The 21,811-nt window shown below is 42.4% G+C and overlaps 5 protein-coding genes and 1 long non-coding RNA gene across 10 annotated transcripts; 2 read left to right on the top strand and 4 right to left on the bottom strand.

The window, feature by feature from the left end:
* Positions 1-13: 13 nt before the first annotated feature.
* On the bottom strand, positions 14-3,084 carry CTCF (transcriptional repressor CTCF). Of its 2 annotated transcripts, none has more exons than XM_086833102.1 (4): positions 2,902-3,084; positions 2,364-2,738; positions 339-2,305; positions 14-289 (listed from the first exon to the last, which is right to left on the bottom strand). In XM_086833102.1, the coding sequence occupies exons 2-4, from the start codon at positions 2,734-2,736 to the stop codon at positions 263-265; spliced, it is 2,367 nt and encodes a 788-aa protein (XP_086689228.1). In that variant the 5' UTR covers positions 2,737-2,738; positions 2,902-3,084; the 3' UTR covers positions 14-262. The 2 variants fall into 2 exon arrangements, with proteins under 2 accessions (XP_086689228.1, XP_020817125.2); XM_020961466.2 differs by having other exon boundaries at positions 14-270.
* Positions 3,085-3,497: 413 nt separating this feature from the next.
* On the top strand, positions 3,498-5,898 carry Rcc1 (Regulator of chromosome condensation 1). The gene is made up of 3 exons (XM_020960974.2): positions 3,498-4,031; positions 4,091-4,802; positions 4,864-5,898. Exons 2-3 carry the CDS (start codon positions 4,139-4,141, stop codon positions 5,667-5,669), a joined length of 1,470 nt encoding a protein of 489 aa, XP_020816633.2. The 5' UTR covers positions 3,498-4,031; positions 4,091-4,138; the 3' UTR covers positions 5,670-5,898.
* LOC110190464 (motile sperm domain-containing protein 2) lies at positions 5,818-12,700 on the bottom strand. 4 transcript variants are annotated; one of them, XM_020960973.2, is made up of 7 exons: positions 12,128-12,700; positions 10,922-11,407; positions 10,505-10,731; positions 7,996-8,068; positions 7,478-7,584; positions 7,089-7,412; positions 5,818-7,028 (listed from the first exon to the last, which is right to left on the bottom strand). In XM_020960973.2, the coding sequence occupies exons 1-7, from the start codon at positions 12,216-12,218 to the stop codon at positions 6,843-6,845; spliced, it is 1,494 nt and encodes a 497-aa protein (XP_020816632.2). In that variant the 5' UTR covers positions 12,219-12,700; the 3' UTR covers positions 5,818-6,842. The 4 variants fall into 4 exon arrangements, with proteins under 4 accessions (XP_020816632.2, XP_086689226.1, XP_086689227.1 ...); XM_086833100.1 differs by lacking the exons at positions 10,505-10,731; positions 10,922-11,407; positions 12,128-12,700 and adding an exon at positions 8,420-9,539; XM_086833101.1 differs by lacking the exons at positions 10,505-10,731; positions 10,922-11,407; positions 12,128-12,700 and adding an exon at positions 9,150-9,385.
* A 101-nt stretch (positions 12,701-12,801) lies between these two features.
* LOC110190571 (motile sperm domain-containing protein 2) lies at positions 12,802-14,469 on the bottom strand. Its single transcript, XM_020961147.2, has 4 exons — positions 14,137-14,469; positions 13,629-14,080; positions 13,079-13,564; positions 12,802-13,011 (listed from the first exon to the last, which is right to left on the bottom strand). Exons 2-4 carry the CDS (start codon positions 13,717-13,719, stop codon positions 12,860-12,862), a joined length of 729 nt encoding a protein of 242 aa, XP_020816806.2. The 5' UTR covers positions 13,720-14,080; positions 14,137-14,469; the 3' UTR covers positions 12,802-12,859.
* Positions 14,470-14,534: 65 nt separating this feature from the next.
* PXo (P[[i]]-sensitive XPR1 ortholog) lies at positions 14,535-20,145 on the top strand. The gene is made up of 6 exons (XM_020961221.2): positions 14,535-16,073; positions 16,700-17,888; positions 18,491-18,685; positions 19,055-19,224; positions 19,395-19,637; positions 19,880-20,145. Exons 1-6 carry the CDS (start codon positions 16,005-16,007, stop codon positions 20,027-20,029), a joined length of 2,016 nt encoding a protein of 671 aa, XP_020816880.2. The 5' UTR covers positions 14,535-16,004; the 3' UTR covers positions 20,030-20,145.
* LOC147643515 (uncharacterized) lies at positions 18,704-18,999 on the bottom strand. Its single transcript, XR_015271808.1, has 2 exons — positions 18,922-18,999; positions 18,704-18,878 (listed from the first exon to the last, which is right to left on the bottom strand). It is a non-coding gene; the product is annotated as an uncharacterized LOC147643515 (long non-coding RNA).
* Positions 20,146-21,811: the final 1,666 nt, after the last annotated feature.

Here is a 21,811-nt window from a genome sequence, read left to right as displayed (position 1 = left end):
TCGCAGTTCTGACTTTTTGTGGCTTTACTGAACATTTTATTTCATTTTATATTCTTTACACATTTATTTAAATTGAAAATTAACAATATTACCTTTTTACGTTATTATATATATTATATATAATTATATTACTTTATTATTAGTCTTAAGTTATATCTGTTGCGCAAGAGACTAAGTATCCTGCTCAATCATATCCATCAGCTGCAGAAACTCCTGCGAAGTCTCATCTACCTCATCCACCGGAACAAACTCCTCGTAGTCATCATCCTCCTGAATATTCAAGTAGAGTCTTATATAATAGTAGATATATCTTAAAAAGTTATAAATACTGTACTCACCTCAAAACCAAAGCAGTTGGTGGCACTTATCTTATTGGCTGCGCTCGGCTCCCGCTTGACTACAACTTCCTCGTCGCCATTAACTAGCTCCACGACCATCAGCTGGCCATCATCGCCTTGTAGTTCAAGAGTGAAGTCTGCGTTGTTTGGCTCCTCCTTAATGTGGAACGTCTTCGTGCCGGTTTGCGTCCGAAGTCGTTTATTGATGATCACAGGCCCCTTGTCGGCGTCCGACTGCATGGCCTGCTTGTTGATGATAACGGGCTTAGGCTTTGGATTCGGCTTGGCCGCCATCTGCTTGATGAATTTGCTGGGAACGATCTCCACGCCACCGTCCTCCTCGTCAGAGTTGACAATTTCTGCCAGGTCATAACTCTCCGGGTTGTCTTCCTCAACATGCTCTTCAGTGTTTTGGAGATCCGACTGCTTGACGATAGTTCCGTCCTTTTTTATGCGAAGATTCCTTCCCATCTTTAGTCGCAACTGCCTTTCGCGGATGTCCACTGAATTGTCGTGCAGCTCCATGTGTCGCATAAGATTACCCTTGTGCGTAAAGCTCCTCGGACAGCTGGGGCACTTGTGAACCTTTGCGCGGGGCTCCGGCGGCTGGTAAGTCGCGTCGTGCATTAGATTTATGTGGCGCCGCAGAAGCTGGCGCTGGCGGAAGGCCATTGGACAGTGCTCACACTGGAACGGCTTCTCGTCCAGGTGGACTAGCATGTGCGAGTCTAAATGACGCTGGGTCACCGAGGCGTAGCTGCAGAGGCTGCAGCGATAGCATTTCTCGCCCTCGTGCGATTTCACGTGCAGCTTGTACTGGTACCGATCGGGCAGCTCCTGGCCACAACGACGGCACGTCAGAGGCTGAGCAGAGGTGTGCATGTGCTTGATGTGGATGCGGAGATCCGCCTTGCGTCCACAGGTCGTGGGACAGAGGGTGCACTGAAAGACGGGCTTGTCCACCACGCTGTGGATGAGCTTGTGTGCTTTTAGGGAGTTGGACTGCGTGAACCGTGACTTGCATATGTCGCACTGGTATTTCTTCTCGCCTGTATGGATCACCAGGTGACGCTTTAGCTTGAACATGTCCTGTGAGGCATAGGTGCAGTGCGGGCACTGGAATGGCCGCTCGCCTGTGTGGCAGGTCATGTGACGGCGTAGCTTGGTCAGCTCAACGCTGGCGTAGCTGCACTCCGAGCACTTGTGCGGCTTCTCCTTGGTGTGCTTGTAGCGCGTATGACGGATCAGCTCGCCGCTGGTGGTGAAGGCGTTTTCGCAGAACTTGCATTTGTGCGGCTTCTTGCCCAGATGCGTGTTCGTGTGATTGACCAGACCGACGTTCGATCGGAACGATCTCTCGCATATGGAACACTTGAAGGCCGGCTCTACGTCGTGAGTCCGACAGTGGCGGGTGATGAGAAACTTCTTGTTGGACGTGTACGAGCACTGCGAGCAGGAGTATTGCTTAACTCCCGCTTTTTTAGCTGGAGTCGCATTCGACTTTAGCTTCAACTGCTTGCCGGTCAGCACAAAGTCTAAGTCCTTCTTGTCATCCGTCTCTTCAGCTGACTCCACTGCGGCATTGTCCTCGAACTCGTATACCTCATTCTCATTGGGTCTTAGCACCGAGTTGTCCGCCTCAACGGCAGCGCTGTCCACAGTATAGTTTGCGAGATCATCCAAACCGGCTGCACTGATATTGGGGTCATCCACTAGCCCCTCAATCTCTCGCTCTAAATCGATGATTTCGGATTTTGGTACGATAGTTGTTTTTCTGGGCCTGCCTCTTTTAGGTGTGATTAGTGGTGTGGACGCAAGTTTAGGCACTGGAGGCGGAGGCATATCCAATGGCTTTGGCCTAGCTGCTGCTGCTGCTCGCGCCGGACGGACGCTGATAGGCTTTGGTTCTGGTGTGGTCTTGGAAGCGGTGCTTTTTGGTGGCGATTTCGCAGGGCGTAGATTAATGGCTACGGAAAGGGTTTTGAGAATGTAACACATCCTATGGATAAACCATGAAATACCTACCTTTGTTGGTGGCCTTGTTGGTCGCAGACCGTGTGTTTCTTCCGGGTTTGTCCGCCTCTCTCTCTTTGAGCTTCTTCTGCAGCTCTTTTTGCTTTTTGGGCGTCGTTTTGATGTAGCAATTTCCCTCGTCGTCTATAAAGTACTTGTCCTCATCAAACTCCTCCTCCTCGTCTTCATCTTCGCCTTCCTCCGGCTTCTCTTCCTCCTGATCCGTGTCATCCTCTAAGGTCAAGTCGCCGTCTTCCGCATCAATGGCCTTCATGATCTTGTTCACCACCTTGTCATCGCTGCTCTCACCGATTTCCTTGTGAAAATTATTGAAGAACGACTTCAGGTTCTCTGGATCCTCCGCTTTTTTGGCTTTCCTCGGCATTCCTGTACGGATAAATAGTTGTTGTGTTTTGGGTAACGAACTTTTTGAGGGCAGTGTTTGGTGGCGACACACAGCGGGCGTTGTGAGCCCCCAAGAGGTGGCGTTTATTGATTTCTCAAGCCTAAAAACGCCCTTTTTAAGGTGCACTGGTAACTTAACACTTACTGCGGGTATCCCAATAGAAAAATAAATTCAGTTACGTTCCTGACACGCTTATTTTTAATTGTTAAATTTACGCGTTCTTTGTAGTGCAATTATTTTCCGTCGTGACAGCTGCGTATTTCTAATAAAAGATGGCGACAATAGCATCGTTCCCGCCAGCTATCGGTTGAGATGACACTATCGAATGACATATGTACACGCAAAGCAGCCTTGTTGTAAAATTATTTTAATTTGTTTTAGCTGCCGTAAATGTTTTAAAAATTACATAGATCCTGTACAGTATTAAAACATAATACATTAAAAAATATGTTATTTGTGGCATCTTTGGGGCATTACAGAATTCAAACCAATTTTCATTTGTTATCGGAGGTTGATCTCTTACTTTATTAAACAAACAAAATAATAATTTAGCAAATTGGCTTTCTACATAACAATAATAATAACAAAAAAGGAATTTTTAAGAAAATATGACTTTAAATTTAAAAAAATAAATGACGTTTTCGATTTTTCCCTTTATATGTCTCCTAGAAGAACTAAGCATTCTATGGAATTTAAATCGATATATTGATATGATTTTATTTTTGTGTAAATGAAAGTATAAAAATATAACTCTGCAGTATATTGAATTTAAAATTTAAAATGTAAATTCATGTACATTTTTTAATTTGTTTTGAAAAAAAAAATCGTTATGGTTTTTCTAGCGGACCTAGTTGACCTCTGATTTTGTTGCCAAGAATATATTTACTTTATAGTATATATTTACTTTATAGTTTTAGAAATACAAATTTCTGACTGTCCTTTAGAGGTATTAAAATAAAAAAATAAAATAATAAAATAAAATTCTTAAATATTAAGTGCCAACAGCATCCTTCAACTAGAGTACATAATTGTAAATTTAAAATTTATTTGTTTCCCACGTGACAATTTAATAATAATTTACCATTTTGGGTAAACTGGTTATATCGACAGCACCGATACTATCGATTCCATGCCGGCATTTCCCACCATCTGCCGCTTCCCGCGCATTTCTTAAAGATAAACCAACATCTTTTCGGCTTGCTACTCGGTTTTCACTCGTTTAAAAACCGCCGTAGCAATAAAACGTGAAATCCTGCTCCGGTATTAATTCCCTTGTAAGTTCCAGTAACCGCGCTCCGTTGTCGGCGTCCATAACCTTATACATTTGATACAGTTTCGGAGCCTAACATCGTGATCCTCCCACCGACACAAAAGAAACAAAATGCCGCGTCGAAAGGCCCAGCCGAACAACAATAATGATGGAGAGTCGGATGCGAAGCCCACGCCGGCCAAGCGCCTCCGGATCGCGTTCCACTTGGAGCTGCCCACCCGGCGGACGACGCTGGGCAAAGTGCTGGTCTGCGGCATGGGTGACATCGGCCAGCTTGGTCTCGGCGAAGATGTAATGGAGCGCAAGCGTTTGGCCCTGTTGGAAGACATACCGGATGCCGTGGATATCTGTGCTGGCGGTGTGCACAACCTGGTGCTGACCAACACCGGAGACATATACTCGTTCGGCTGCAACGACGAGGGCGCTCTAGGTCGAGACACTAGCGAGGAGGGCAGCGAATCGAGGCCGGCGTTGGTCGAATTGCCGGGCAAGGCACTGCGCATTTCGGCGGGAGACTCGCACTCGGCGTGCATCCTGGAGGACGGAAGTGTCTACGCTTGGGGCTCTTTCCGCGACTCACACGGCAACATGGGCCTCACCATCGATGGTAACAAGCGAACGCCTATCAATCTGCTGAATGGTCAATTGTGCAACAGCATCGCTTCGGGCGCCGATCACTTGGTGATCCTAACTACAACTGGAAAGGTGTACACCGTGGGCTGCGCCGAACAGGGACAACTGGGCCGTATCTCAGAGCGTTCGGTCGGCGGAGAGGGTGAGTCACGCAACGCCAAAAACAATATCTTAGCTGTTGTAATTAAACGACCATTTTGCAGGCCGTCGTGGCAAGCGTGATCTACTGCTGCCCGCCCAGGTGATCATCAAGCGCACCAAACCGATGGAGGCCATTTGGGCCACCAATTTCTGTACATTTATGCGCGAGTCGAGTACGCAGATCATCTGGGGCGTGGGCCTCAACAACTTCAAGCAGCTGGCTCACCAAAAGGAGATCGAGCGCGTGCTAATTCCCATTAAAACAGATTTAAAGGACGTTAAACAGATTGCTGGCGGCATTCATCACACTATAGTGCTAACGACAGACCTAAAATGTTCCGTTGTCGGTCGTCCGGACTACGGACGCCTGGGTCTGGGCCCAGACATAAAGGATGTCGTGGCCAAATTGACGCCCGTAACTAAGTTAAAGGACAAAATCGTTTACGTGGGCTGCGGCGAAATCTGTTCGTATGCCATCACCGATGAGGGTAAACTCTACTCTTGGGGCTTGGGCTCGAACAACCAACTGGGCGTGGGTGATGGCGAAGATGAGGTGGAGCCAGTCCTGGTAGCTAGCAAGAACACACAAAACAAGCGCATACTGCTCGCAGCCGGAGGTGGACAGCATGCCATCTGCCTGGTTGAGGCAGATGAGCAGGAGCCGCAGGCGAAGCAAGAAAAGGCGAGCACCAGCAACGGCAAGAAAGAAAAGTCACCTTCAAAGGAAGTTGACGACAAGAAGGCCGAAGAGGGTAAGACGACACAGCCAACGCCTAAGAGTAGCGATAAGAGCAACAAGGCCGAGCAGCCGGAGAAGGATGAGAAGGCCAAGAAGCCGGCAACCAAGCGGGGTTCCAAAAAGACATAGACTTACAATTTAACAACAAACGTTGACTTTTTTCGGTCGCATTGTAGCGGCTTTTCATTTACGCTTACCCCCTTACGTTATCCGTTGAGACTTTTGATTTTTCGTTTACATTATCCTGAGAATTCCGCTTTTAAGTTACAACACACTATTTCAATCAATAATTGTTTATTAAATAAATACGTTTTGAATACGAAACCGTAATAAATTTGTATTTGAACGCAAAATGAAACTAAATTGAGATTTATTTACAAACTAATCAACTTTGATCCAACATTATCGGTTTCTATTTTTTATATTATACAAAAGACATCCTACACATACAGTTTATTATTAATGATTAGAGGCCCAGACAGAAAGGAATGGGAGAGGCGATTAACATTGACGCGAGCTACATAATATAAGGGCAGTAGGGAAACCAGGAATAATATCAAGAAACACAAAATCACTACTTCTGGCATCATATATGAGGATATATGTATGTATGTATTTCGGGGTTGGTCGAACTGTAGAAATTTTAGAAACTTAAGACCACACTGAGCCAGGTACCCCTATAGATGGCCCACAGCAGGTAAGAACGGAAGAGGATTGTAATATTTTCACCTGGATTTGTAATAAAATACTTTTTCTAATATGCGTTCAGTTTGCCAAGTAAAACATTAAATCTGATTAGCAAATCGGGCTTTTAAACAGGAGTTGGTTTTGGCTTAACTATGAGTAGTAACACGGATGGCGGATGCCTCTGGGTGCTGAATCGACTGTGGCTAGAGAGGTGGTTGTGGTCGTAATGCTATTGCCGCCATAGTTGCTTCCCAGGTAGAAGCTCACGAACAGGATTCCAAACAGAAGCGACACTGAGAGCACGACGCGCACCAGCTTCCGGGCAAAGGCAATGAGCCCAAGCAGATGGCCGCCAGCTGCAACGCCACCCAGCTGTCGGTCGTAGGTGCCGTAATCGTAACATCTGCGGCATAACTGCAGCTGTGCCTGAATAAGCGCCTCCAGGCAGTCGCCATCGGCATCGCCCCAGTCCAGTCCCAGATCCATTAAATCCAAAGCACAGGCGCAGTAGTTGTCTATGTCTTGGCAGTTGCGGTCGTGCTTTTTAGTGTTGTGGTCGTCGCAGTTGACATCGCTCAGCTCCTGCCTGGTCAGATTACATGGTGACAGTAAATATTATTTGTTCTTGCAGGAGTACGCTGTCGCCTTGGGGCAGGTACCGGCTCCGGGGTGAGCGTGACCCAACTGTTGGTACATGAGGAAACTGAAGCCGGCGAAGAGCAACACCATCAGCGCCAAAGTGACATACTGCAGGTTCTGTGTGAAAGCGAGCTGCCGCGCTATCACATCCGAAGATGGGGCCTGATGGTATTGTTCATAATTACTACATACTCAATATTTATATTTATATTTACTACTCACAGTACTATTCTTCTTGCAGTCTACTTTCGGCTTATTTGCCTTGCCTTGACAATCCGATCCATTTCCACTGCTCCTCTCGTCTTGAGAACAGATCAGGCGATGCTGCTCCACGTCCGACGCATTGGGGGATTTGTTACGCCACACATCGGCCACTTCGCAATTTCCATTTGGCATCTCCATGGCCATCACCAGGAACTTGTCCTTGTTATCGCCGCTTAACTGATGCTCGGACTTCAACCATATGTTGATTGCCGCAGTCTGATTGGGCTGTATAACGCCACATCGCGGTCGCACTCGGAACTTCTCTGGCGAAGTGGTTTGGATCTGCAAAGAGACCGGAAATCCAGATTAATCAGTGATTTTTATGAGTGCTGGAGTAAACTCCTTACCTTGTAGGTGACGGCCGTGCACTTGGAGATGGATTTGAGGTTTAGCGTGACTTCTCCATTCTTCGAGCTAAAGTTTAGGAACTCCTTGGGGTTCACTTGCAACATGCCTAATTAACGAACGCAACGTAACACACCCCTTGGATTCAGTACTATTTAAATATTTTTAATTTTTTTTTGAAGACATAAAAATTTTGGCAAACGAGAAAAAGTAACTAACATTTGATTGCTCTGTATGTATTTGACCATATTTGGAAGGCCTACTAAACCTTGAACATTGTCTTTGATATAAATAAAGTTTTATCATTTGTAACTGGTTATAGTAAGGGAAATTTCACAAGCAATAGGTACTTTTCAAAATTGGCTTCATTTTAAAACAATTGTATGAAAGCTTCTTATTCAACACTCAAAATTCTGCTAGATCTGACGAGAAATACAGATATGTATAAAATGCATTCTACATCTATTGCTTCCTGAGTCGAACGGAACTGCTCAGTCTATTTGATTCATGTCAAACTTACCCTCGGATGGAGTGTGCATCTCGTTGATGTTGGACTCCTTTAGTACCATGGTTGCGGGGCTGGCAAAGGTGACCTGTCGATTAGAGGGAATTCGTTCAAATGGCTATCTGAGAGGCGATTATGTATGCTAGTTGTGCCTCATCGCCCCCATTTTCCACCCTTTTTCTGTGTCGAACGTGATTTTATGTGTCATTTTCACAAGGGCCGCCCTCTATTCTTGGACACCCTTGAGCTCGCATTATTGGCGAAGGTTCCACTTGGACCGGAGGTCGCTCTGTAAATTTGTTTGATTCGGTTCTCAGCCCGATGCAGATGGGGATGCTGGGTGAATGGGGGATCTTACTATTTATATTTGCACCACCTCATCATGGGGGTTTCTTGTTCGGCCCTTATCATTGCGCACTGACACTACCAGAGAACTCACGTAGTTGAAGCGCCCAGGCTCAGACATCAGTCACATTCGCCTCTGACACGCAGTTCAAGCCCGTAACTTGACTTGGAACTTAAAAACATAAAGTTTAATTCGGACTTCAGGAATTTGGATTTTGCCCAGCTGCTGACGAGGAAGTTGGCAGGCCTAAATCTATGGATTAAGCCGCCTGGCACTAGGACATTATCGTTATGCGTTAGGGTATTTTGCCACTTTAAAATAATTATATTGCAAATTTAAACTTTTCTTTAAATATGAATACAATTTTAAGCCTTTATGATGTCTATCTATAAGTCTCTCTTTAATTTCAACTTTAAGCCGAACTTGGAAAATGAACTAGTTCATTTCCGCAAGAATGGTTCGCAACTGTCGACTTCAACGGACAAGCAATTTGAAACAAAAGAATTTTTTTTCATTCTTTTTTATAAATTAAACTGAATAAACAAACAACAGTCTTTTTTTGTGTAAAGGCAAGGTGGAAAAAACTGTCTTGCATATAATATCAATTCGATCCGAAGCGCTAAGGTTTTGTTTAGGTTACACGTAAGGCACACATGATCAGTAAACAGTGAACTGTGGTTATAATCCACTAATTTAATTCTAAAGTGGCTTTCGTTGTTGGTTAAATGATTTATTGCTTTTTAAATGAGGTACACAGGTTGCTTTACAATGAGTTTGTCTGAGACACTTAGCGAGAGTTCACTGTACACACACATACACATACCCTAGGCATTTTTTTGTATTATTGAAGAATGAATATCAATAGGTACAAAAACAACAGCAACGATGCTTTTGTCTCTTTGCTTTTTTGTTAATAACAATTAAAAATTGCAAATGTCCATGACGCTTAGCACTGGTTTTTAGAAACAATCGAACGATTAATGAGGTTGCGTTGGAATGTTTGAGATTTGTGACTAGTTTCTTTCGTTGTTGTCGCGCAAATGTGTGGAATAATACAATGAAAAGCACACCCAAAAAGCGATGAGCTTTTTGAGAAAGCACAGCTGGTGGTTCTGTTCGTCTCTCTCTCTCTCTCGGATGCTTGCTCTCCCTCTGGCGGCGATCAGCTTCTTCCAGCTGTTGTTGTTGCTGCCTTGCGTAAAATGAACTGAAACTGTAAATGAGTGAGAGTGAAAGAAAGTGCATTGAACAATGACGTTGCGTGGGTGTAAAAAGTGTGTATGGGTGTGTATGGGGTGTGTGTGTGTGTGGAATGTTTGATAATACGCGCTGTGGGAACCATTTACACATACGATACAAACACGAAATGTTCTAATCCCAGTGAAAATGTGTGTCCTACTTTTTACGGGTCAACGCTTTGAAGTCCCCAAGCTGACCACTGACCCAAGCCAGAAGCCGAAAGTTTAGCAATATGTCAAATAAAGGGCTATAAATAGCCGCAGTAATGTTTTGCCCACAGACTGCGGCGAATAAAACCCACAATACACTTGGAAAAATGCATTAAAGCAATTTAAAACAAAAAAATGTACTAATTTAAAACATTTCTGGCAGACTATTAATTAGACAAAAAATTGTAGATTTATCATTAATCGCTGGCTTTTTAAAACTCTTGCTAAGGTTTTTAAAAGTAAGCTATATTTTTTCTTAAGTAATTATTCACAGCATACTTTCAGGGGCACCAAAGATGTCTCTTAAAATGGACCTTAAGTATAGTTTCCTTTTCTTAATTTAAGGAATATTTTCTTCTGATTTAGTATTAAATATACTTCGTTCAGTGCCCAGGGATAGGGTCTTGGTTAGCTCAGCTTAGTGGTCAGCTTTTGGGGACAGGCAACTCACGCAGGACACGCGAACAGCGCGCACCCTAAATCAATACAAGCCAAGAATGTAAATCAATTATGGAGAGAGGTCCTTTGAGGTGGCTCGCGTGCGGTTTCGGAAAAAGCAATTAGTCGACCGACGACCGAGGACCCCAGACCGACTTCTTCCGGGAGCTGGCGTGTGCACAAGGAACACGCCCACAGCCGGACACTTGGTCATCCAAACACCGTTTGAGATTTTGTCTATTGTTTGGTGTGTGGTATCTAGTAGTATCTCCTGCCCGGCTAAGTCACTCACCTTGCGGTCCCCAAACTGCTCATCTTCGCCGGCATTGGCGGCGACCACCGGCTTGGATGAAGCCTGCCTTGTCTCCGGCACGAAGGTAAATTCATAGTTATCACCTCCACCCCAGCTGGTTAGGCATTTGTCCTTAGGTATATACTGGTTGATGTCCTTCTTCGATATCATTTTCAAAATCTCAACCGCTTTTGGCGGCAGAAGGGCCTTGATGACCTTAAAGGCAGCTAAAAAGAGGGGGATAGAAACGATAAGTCAGGGTCAGGGTTAAAGTTCAAAGTTGAAACAAAAAAGGGAAATTGCAGTAAAAGCAGGAACATTAAAGTTTTTAGATCTGACTCTTTAATTGAGTTTTCTTTCTTTGGAAATTGGAAATTATAAGAAAACATACCTTCCATATTCCCTCAGTTTACTCACCATTTAGGATCCATGCCAACTCATACACCAAAATGTAATTTAAACAGTTGGGATAGTACTGCTTGAAAGTCTCGACGATACGCTTCACAAAGTCCAGATCCATGGTAGCCAATCCCGTGCCCGCCATATCAAAAAATATGGTCAACTGGGTCATGTGCTGCTCCCTCTGGGTTCTCTCGACCCAATACACAACGATGCGGATGAGCTCATCCAGATTTTTTGCCTTATTGTGCAAACTGACACGGAATACCAACAGGGGCTTTCCATCCACATCGCTGCTGTGCACAAACACCGATCCCTCCTTCAGATATTCTTGGTTTAGCTGACTCTCCTCGAGATCATTGGCTCCGTAGGACTGACGCCAGGCACAGGTCTCCCACAGCTTGGTGAAGGATGCATCCATGTCGAGATCATGCATTTCCAGGAATCTCTGCAGCCAGACATGATCGTTGCGAATGCGATCAATATCGATTTCATGAAAGGGCACTGAATTGGTAAAACGAGAATATTAGAATCTTATCTGTACCTAGGGAACTATTTATGTCGTTCTTATGATGTGTTATGGAGTTGTTATTTCTTATCTTCTAGGGACTATCAGCATAACCTTCTTGTCATATTTAGAACAACGTTTCAGATTAAAGAATATTTTTAGGTGTGTTATTTCGTATCTTTGTTTACTTAAGAGGTACTTGTGTATACATTTTGGAACAGATAAAACATATTGATTCATATTTATGTATATTTCTCTTTAGAGAAATACAGGAAATATACCTTGGACTATGTATAGAAATTGTTATAAGAGAGCATATTCTAATTTTTTTAATAATGTACTTCCACTTAAACTTTAGCCCCTCGCCACTTAACCTTTTGGCGAAAAAAAGCCACCTGTACTTATCATTAATCATCCAGTCGCGTTTCTATATATAGATATTGAGGTAGCTATAGCCTAAGGGGGTCCAAGTTCAAGTTCAGAGCTTTTACTTGAGTGCACTCACGACAAACAGCTTAATCGCTGGATTTATTTACTTTATTTATTAGTTTGACTCAGTCGAAATTTGCAGGTGCACAACCGATTAACAGAACACTGCCATATTCCGGGTTAAGAATGAAAAACCCGTCAACTATTATATACCATATAGAGTTGATTGCTTTCGCCAGTTAATGCACATTGCACTTTGGATTGGGCGGGGGCGCGAATTATCTCACCTGATGGCGGCGACGATTCGTATTTGCTGTTGAATCTGTCTCTCAGTTCCTGGATTTGCTGAGGGGTCGTCTCCTTGACCTTGATGCCCATAATGCCAGCTACTTAGTTATTCGTAATAATCCACGCACAATCGAACACAACCACAACTGTCGGCAGACTAAACATTGAACTATGATTAGTGGCAATTCGGGTGCTCCTATCGCCACCGTCTAATCAGTAATCCACTTTCACTGCGATTAGATTTGGGCTACAAATCAATCGCTTGTCGTGCCAAGGTACAAGTACACAAGTAGCTATCGAAGCTATCGAAGCTACCACCAACCAAGTGCGTTCCACGAGCGCCTGCGACTAACTGACCAGGCGGCACAGGCGGGCGACTAACGGTGTCGACATCAGCCAAGCCATTAACGATCAGGGGGATCGTTGGCAGTCGGCTAGCGTGCGGTTCGTATGTGGAGCACCTGTAAGCCAGGTAAGCGCCTCCCAAAAGGGCAGAACGCCTGCCTCCCCCCAACAGCCGCTGCAATGGAACGTGATCGCGTGGGACGCGCCACCTGGATTTCAATTACCCATTGCCACCACTATATATACTATATAGATACCTACATAGATCGTAAACAATTGAGTGGAAGCTCGCATAAGCTTTCAATGGAGTGGAAAAATGAACGCCAAGTTCAGGAAAATAAATATCGTATTATTTACACTATCATACACAATTTTGTGTTTGGTTTTTAGTCAAATTTATAAACGTATTCATCATTTCCGCCCCAGACCTTAAGGGAGTTTTCCTTGTCCACATACTGTTCAAGGTCCTTCTTGGTGGTCACTTTCAGGATCTTCAGGGCTTCGGCGGGCAGGAAGCCCTTGACAATCTTAAAGGCAGCTGAACATAAAGAAAAATATACATTAATGTTGAAAAGAACTAAGAAGAAAACTCATGGTAAACGTACCATTCAATAGGAAAGGCAACTCATGCACCAGGATGTAGTTGGGTGCATAGGGATACTTGGTCTCGAACACACCGATAATAGCCTTAATAAACTCCAAATCCAGGTTGCTCAGTCCAGAGCCAGTCATGTCCATGAAAATGGTGATCTTGCCCAGGCCATTCTCACGCTCCAAACGCTCCACCCAATAGACAAGGACTCGCAGAAGGTCCTCCTGATTCCTACTCTTAGAGTGCATCTTGATATTGAGGATCAGCAGAGGCTTGCCATCCTTATCCTTGTTGTGCACATAGATGGAGCCATCGGTGAGATACTCCTGGTTCACATTATTCTCAGTGATATCGTTCACACCGAAACTCTGACGCCACACAAGATTGTCCCAGAGTCGGGTCTTGCATTTCTCCAAATCCAGTTCGTAGATCTCGAGCAGTTTGGTGATCCAGACATCGCTGTCGTTGAGGCGCTTCAGGTCATTGGGATGGAAGGGTTCTGGTATAAATTGGTTTAATTAGAGATGTAGATGTAGACTTTCTGTTTGTAGGGGGACTCTTACCTGCTGGCGGCTCTTTCTCCATTCTCTGGAGAATGTGCGTCCGAACTTCGCTGATCTGCTCGGCGGTGGGCTGATACTTATCTGTGGACATGTTGCTGCTTGAATCTACTCCAATTCAATGAAGAACCCCAACTGAGTGCTTGGAATTTATATCAGTAGCTAAAGCTACTTATCGCTTCCTGAGGTAATCTAAACGGTTCTAAATCTGGGGGTTTTTCGGGATCTGAAAGCGGGAACTGAAAGTGTTTGTCGATCTGGCAGCAATGTCTATCCAGCGAGCGGACTAATCAACGACTGACGAAGCCAAACGCAGCCTCAAACGCTTGACGTTGTGATCACTGAGAGCACTATATGTAGTATGTGTTCTCCAATTGTGCTCCGCATTCGGTGCGATCATGTAAATGACTCAATGCGGGTGGGGGGCATCAACTGCTCCGCCACTGCCGCCCGTTCTTTAATCAATATAAAAATAAAAAGAAAACAAACAACAAAAAGAAAAACACATTACCCGCACACCGAGGAGGGGACTGTCACTGCCCCAGCACCGCTCCCCCTTCAATTGCGATAAGCGAAGTAAACTGGGGAACTCGGGCAATGTTTATGGTTTGTGCAGTGAACTCTTCAGGAATTGGTTTTTTGTGACTTGCTGTGGTTTTCCTTACTTGCTGATTTCTATATATACATATATATATCTGAAATAGGAGGGGGTGGTGAAAATTCTCTGTGGTTTGTTCAAATCGATTGGATATAGTTAACAGAGCCTACTCAGCCAAGTTATTCCCCTTTGAAACCCAGTCGAAGATTGTTGGGGCTGTGGCTGTAACTAAATACTAATTAGATATCCAATTAGTAAGGGATCTGCAATGGTTATGGTAATTATTATTGCATGACCTGGAAATCTTTATTGTTATTCATTATTATATTATTTCTCAATGCTACATTTACATGATAGCACTTACTAATACATAGGCATTTTGGGCTTTGTAATTTACATATGCTTATTATTAGGTTTACATTTTATTTTTATTTATTCTACAATTATTGTTTGCTACATTGAATTTTGTGCTTACTAAATAGATGGGTAGGTAAAAGGTTTTGTAATTTCCGTTGACTAACGCGGACTTTTAGGTAGGAAATCTAAAAAGAATACTAGCTAGCTGTCATTATGACAAGCTATTTTACTTTTATTATCGAGACTAAAGGTTATTCTAAAATAATATCTTATTCACTTAAGATGTTAAAACAATGTTTTATTTAAATTGTATAGTTCACAAGTAAAGGCAACCAAAAAAAAAATATGAAAAACTATTGTTACACTAAAAAAAATTCTTACCATTAAGTTAGGCAAAATAAAATAGTTTCTGATCATCAGAACGTAAACACTGTATCAGCTTTTATATTTATTCAGGCGCTAATCCCAAATATTATCTTATCAAAAAACTAAATTTAATTTGTTGTTTTTCGATTACCCTGATACTTTATCAAAGTTCAAGTTTCTATTATTATTCTTTAATGCATTTATACACTTGCACTCTTTTTTTAAGGGCGTGGACAATAACTACGAAACATTGTATGTACATATGCTCATAAGTAATTGGTAATTAAAATTACATGAGAATGCTTTTAAGACTCAAGCTAATTACTAGCTTGAATTTCATTTAACAACATGAATATATTGCAATTAAAAATGATGAATATTGGGATAAATGATTAAATAAAATCTAAACATATTTGTAACTTTATACACACAATAGATGTCAAGAAATTTAAGAAATAAAGTATTTTAATAGTTTTAAATATAATGTTATAATTAAAACAAACAAAAAGTTATTTTAAAGTGCATTTAGTATGGATAAGTGCATTTTTCGCCTATATTTATTTTTCATAACATATAATATATTATTAAAAGAAAAATTGTGCAAACGACAAATAGAGTTTTTCAAACTTTAAATAAAATATTTCATAATTTCAACACATATTTTCACATAAATGATTATAATTTATTTCCATTAAGTTCGCGGAATATCGCAATAGATAATTTAATAAAATCTATCAATTTCTGAACTCAATATGCGTGTGTTGCGCTTTTGTTATTGTTGACATTGAAAACGGATGTGAGAGGCAATAACAAAACTGATGCCATTTACATATCGAAAGCTCCACGAAAGAGACCCCTTCTCTTGCCCCTGCAACCCGAAATAGCCGATATCCCCGCCATTTGGACCAACATCCCAGAACTTTCGCCGCCGAGTGGCGGTGGCGGCCCAGTTGTGATGTTTACGTGAAAACGTGCGTTTGGAGCAGCGACCACGTCCTCGCCGTTTCAGTCCGATGCGGATGCAGTGCAGCCAGTTGTGAGTCCCCCCAGTTCCCAAAATGAAGTTCGCCGAGCATTTGACGGCCCACATAACGCCCGAGTGGCGAAAGCAGTACATTAACTATGAGGTAAGTGACGAAAATCGCCGTTCCAAGGTGCGGAAAAATCTGTATCCGTGTAGATACACGAATGAGTTAGTGTGCTTTTCGCCTGCGCGCTGTCACTTTCTCAGCTGTGGCATCACGTGAGCAATCAGCTGTTCAACGCCAACTGTCAAATTGGGGAGCTTTCTCCGCTCGGCCATGTTGGCGCATGCGCCCTTCCACTTCGCCGGGGCTAGTGGCACTTTTGTTTTGCTCTCCTCAAACGTAAATAAATCGGCTTCTTGGAGGAAGAGGGAACGGAAAAGGAGGGTGGGATGAAAGCTCAAGTGAAGAAAAGAAGGAAAGCGATTAACGCTACAGTGAGGAACATAATTAATGCGACTTAATATTAATAATTCAATGGAATTTATTTAATTTTACAAATGTTTTGATTTGAAATGTAATTTGTAATGGGAAGATTTAGTAATATATATTGTAATCGAAACAAAAAATAACATAACATAATTCCCAAAAACAATATGTTAAAATGCATTGCCTACTTTTTGGGGCATGGCTTCCTGCCACAACATGGCAAAAATTTCAATTTGACTATTTACTCCAAAATAATTAATTAGTTCTTATTAATTTAATAAATTTATCTTAATTTACAGGAAATGAAAGCCATGCTTTATGCAGCCATCGAACAGTCGCCATCCGCAGAGCTAGTGGAGCGGGAGATGGTGACACGTTACTTTGCCAAGTTCGATGAGGAATTCTTTCACTACTGCGACAAGGAGCTGGCCAAGATCAACACATTCTATTCGGAAAAGATGGCCGAGGCCACCCGAAAGTATGGCAGTCTGCGCAGCGAACTGACCGAGGCTCTGGAGATGGGGCATCCCAAGAAGCTGCCGGCCTGGAAGAGGCGAACGCCGCTGGGCAAGAAGAATGTACCGGCGCGCAAGATACAGGATCTCAAGTTGGCATTTAGCGAATTCTATCTGGGGCTTATACTGCTCCAGAACTATCAGAATCTCAACTTCACGGGTTTCCGCAAGATACTTAAGAAGCACGACAAGCTGCTGAGCGTGGATTATGGCGCCCGTTGGCGCACGGATCACGTGGAGGCGGCACATTTTTACACGAACAAGGACATCGATCGATTGATCCAGGAAACGGAGCAGGCCGTCACCCAGGACATTGAAGGTGGTGACCGACAGAGGGCAATGAAGCGTCTGCGAGTGCCACCGCTGGGCGAACAGCAGAGTCCATGGACCACCTTCAAGGTGGGTCTCTTCTCTGGCGCCTTCGTGGTGCTCTTCATCACGGTTGTGATTGCAGCCATGTTCTATGGCTTCGGTGAGAATTGGCGGGCTGGCATGAGGATGTTCCGGGCCCCATTCCTGATAATCGAATGCCTTTTCCTTTGGGGCGTCAATGTCTATGGATGGCGTTCGTCTGGTGTGAATCATGTCCTTATCTTCGAGTTGGATCCCCGGAATCATCTGTCCGAGCAGAATATAATGGAGGTGGCCTCAGTGTTTGGCGTTATCTGGGCCTGCTGTGTGCTCAGTTACATTTTCTGCGATCCCCTGGGAATCCCACAATATGCAGCTCCCCTGTGCCTCTACACCTTGATGGCCGCCTTTTTGCTGAATCCCACAAAGACGTTCCACCACGAGGCACGGTATTGGGCTCTGAGGGTACTCATCCGAGTGATCATGGCTCCATTTTGTTTTGTGAACTTTGCGGATTTCTGGCTGGCGGATCAACTGAACAGCATGGTGCCAGCCTTTCTGGATATTCCCTTTCTGATTTGCTTTTTTGGAAGGAGTCCCACATGGCACAAGGCGGGAAAAGGTGAGTGGGTTTCAAATAATGATATTTAAAACTTTTGAAAATTACAATTTTGCTGATTTTAAATTTGTTTTAAAATCTATATATTTTTACCACTTAATTATATATAGTATTGAATATATTGCAAACATTTTAAAACAATATCTTAATTAATTTAAAATCTATAAAGATTTCTTCGGGATTCCCTTTAAGTAGATTCTTTAAATCGTATTTCTAAGGCTTTCAAACTGTTTAATATCTATATAAACCTTGATTTCATGTAGAAAATATAAATGTTCCTGCTGCTTCCAGACGTATATGTATTCATGTCTCGGAAAGCATAATTATATTGTATTTACTTGCTCCTGAAAAGTTGACTTCTTTATATAGAAGTAAATAATGAATAGTCCCCCCCAAGTATTCCAAGAACTTTGCAACAATATTGTGTAAGGCGAGCAGAAGAAATTTAAAATTAAACTCGTAAAACAATAGTATACAATTCCCTCGAATTAAACCGCCTTGAGTGTTAATTTTCTTTACAATTGAAACACAAACCGGGAATGTGGGAATGCGGCTTAAATGCACTGTGTGGTTAATTAACTGTGATTGTTTTATTTCCACACCAGCTGCCAGCCATTGTGTGGAATATGTATCACTGCTGCACCCCATTGTTGCCATTCTACCCGCCTACTTCCGGTTCGCACAGTGCATTCGGAGATATCGGGACACAAAGGAGTCCTTTCCCCACCTGGTCAATGCGGCGAAGTATGCAACATCATTTTTTGTGGTGATATTTGCACACAAATATCACACGACAACGGGTAAGTGGATTCATTGTGTGGGTGGTTTGGGTTTGTTCTTGGCATGTGGGTTCATTATCCCACATTATGCGTGCTGTTTACGGAACGGCGCCAATTAGTGCCGTCTTCATGGTCAGCCGCAAAATTCATGTACAGTGGATTGTGTTTGGCAGGCGGGCACGTGCGGCCACATCTCACTCCATTCGCGAGGACACTGGACAAAAAAGGGCTTATAATTAGTAATATTTCAGTATTACTTCTATCTAGAATAGTTACTGGAAAGCTGCGATATTTGAAAATATTGAATTCGAAATCAAAATCACTGCACTCTAATCTATATTTTACGATTAATAAAATGAAACTTTATTTTTCTTCCTGTTCAATTCATAGATACCTATCCCTTGTCCAAGGAAAATCCCTGGTTCTATTGCTGGATTACGGCGGCAATATTCTCATCCTGTTACGCCTACACATGGGACATTAAGATGGACTGGGGACTCTTCGACTCGAAGGCCGGCGACAATCGATTCTTGCGTGAGGAAATCGTTTATTCATCGACGGTGAGTCGGAAGGGGATTGTTTTCCGTTTTTGGGAGGCTAAGAGGAGTGTGGTAACTCCGGTTCCCCACAAATAATGGCAACGATAAATATTTGCCCCGAAACGGCACGTAAAACAATCTTTCAGAGCATTCATTATCTCACTCTCTATAACTTGGTCTCTTCTCCCCAGTGGTTCTACTACTTTGGCATAATTGAGGATTTAATATTGCGCTTCAGCTGGACGCTGTCCATGAGTCTCATCGAAGCAGGCTACATCGAAGGAGACGTAATGATGACCATACTCAGTCCCCTGGAGGTTTTCCGTCGCTTTATTTGGAATTATTTTCGGCTGGAGAACGAGCATTTAAACAATGTGGGCAAATTCAGAGCAGTAAGGGATATATCGGTGGCTCCAATGGATTGTTCGGATCAGGTGAGATACAAGAGTGTTCTAAGTAATATTTTATTATGAAAATAGAGAAGATATATATTTAAAACACATTAAAAACGGAACATTTTGTGCAACTCTTGTGACATTTTTAAAGTAACCTTGCCAGAAACCTCTTAAATAAATAACGCAATACCTTGTACCAGAAAGTAACAACCGAATTAAGCTTAAATAAATAATAAACCCACATCGTATAAACTTCATCCTGTTCTTCCCCAAAATTTCAGACCACAATTCTGCGCATGATGGACGAAGCGGATGGCGTGATGAATCGAAGGCGTGGAAAAGCCGCTGGCGGCAAATCCGCAACCAAGAAAAACAAACACGAGCAGCGCCTGCTCCTTCAAGGAGAGTCAATCGAGGACCTGTGCTCCTAGTTTCCAACTGGAAGTGTGTGCGATGACCCAATAAGCATCTCTCTATTTCTCTGTGTGTGCACAAATTTTTAAGTTAATGCCAATAATAAAGCACTGCAGTTGCATTTTTACAAAAATTAAGTGATGGTTTCTACAAAAGTTTCCAAGAGTGTTCAAAGAGCTCTAGTTGAAAAGAGCAACATCTGTGGCTGTGTGGGCAGTGGATAATGTTGATGATGATGACGATTGATGGTGGGCAAAAGTTCAATTTGTGTGACAGTTGAACAATAAACTCTTGGGGGCAACCATCGGTTCAGCCTAAAAATACATTTTCCCAGGCATGTTTCCACTTGATTGTTGCTGTTGCCATAGCAAGTTCATAAATGTTAATGTTAGCATATGTAATTATTGCTGACATAACAATTTATGCATGATGTCCGGATGTGTTTTGACAATAAAATTGGATAGCGATTAATAACAACAAATGGGTTTGTAGTTTGTTTTGTCATTTCTGGATAATATATCATTTTGCCCATTTTAATAAATCCATTTTGACTTAAACAATTACAATAAAATGTTTGGTTTTTTATAGATTTAATTTGATTGTGTTACTGAAATTAGTTCGTGGAATATTAAATATTTTTAAGAAATGGTAAGTAATATACAGAACCTAGAACCCAAACGAGTAGTATATTTAATAATATTTTTTTAAGTCTTGACAAAGATAAATTAAGAAATATTAAGTTCTTGCCAGAGGACACTTGTAGTGTGTCTCATTTTATGACTTTTTTTTTGGTTGCCCTCAATTATTTCATTTATGATAATTCAACCTCAATTGAACACAATTTAATGGCCATTTTTAAATTATTTCATATTTTTTGCACTCAAAATTTTTTTAATAGAATTCCATTTGCAGATGTCTTTCTCAAACAAATTTGATGTATTTCAGCGTCCGTTTCCGCAGGGGAGTTGTCAAGGTTTCGTTTGCAGCTGCTGAATATTGATTGATTGATGGATGGGTTTGTGTCAGGTTGTGGACGAGTACGATTCACGGTGATTATTTCATAAAAGCTGGCAGGGCATTTGTTGCCTGCTGATCAGCATTATCCAGGTTAAGGACTTTCTGTGTTAAAAGCCGACTGGTTGCCATTGTTTAAGCCCTTTCACATTGTGACCGTCAACAATTCAATGTTCTCGGACCACATTTCTGCGGTCCTGCTGGGACAGGGGACTGTAATAAATGATTGTTGAATTTAATATGAGCTCAGTTTAATAACCCAAATGGAGAACTTGGCAAGTTTCGGCGAAAGAAAGTTTCACAAATTGTTTCGACGAAGTTTTTCGTGTTTCTTTCCCGTCCCCAAAGTTGTGCCAGTGACTTTAATAGTTCAAGGAAGGATGCCTATGTTTGTTATGAATATTCTTGTCAGTTGTTTTTGCGCTTTAATGCACTAATAAGTATTATTAAATCTTATTATTGTATGGGCTATATGGTAAAGCTGCCACGTCCATTACTTTTCTGTTTTGCCGAAGGTAAACATGTTCTTTTCTCTCAACATTTGTGCCATTTTAAAGCGGATTATATCACCGGTTTGGCTCCTTAACGAAATACACAGCTCCAGCTTGTGTTCAATTCAAATTGCAGTTCTTTCAATTTCTGTTATCTTGTATTTTTAGAATTTTTCTTCTTCCTGAGGGAAACATTTTTATGTGATTTTGTTGCCGGGCAACTCGTATCGCAATGCTTTGGCCATTAGGAACCATTTATGGCTCGGAGATAGGAATTTTGCTTTTAGCCATTCC

The sequence above is a fragment of the Drosophila serrata genome, unplaced genomic scaffold (assembly GCF_035046125.1).
Source record: "Drosophila serrata isolate PLE 108 unplaced genomic scaffold, ASM3504612v1 contig_272, whole genome shotgun sequence".
In the NCBI taxonomy this organism is placed as follows: Eukaryota; Metazoa; Arthropoda; class Insecta; order Diptera; family Drosophilidae; genus Drosophila; species Drosophila serrata.
This window is presented reverse-complemented; position numbering and strand designations above follow the sequence as displayed.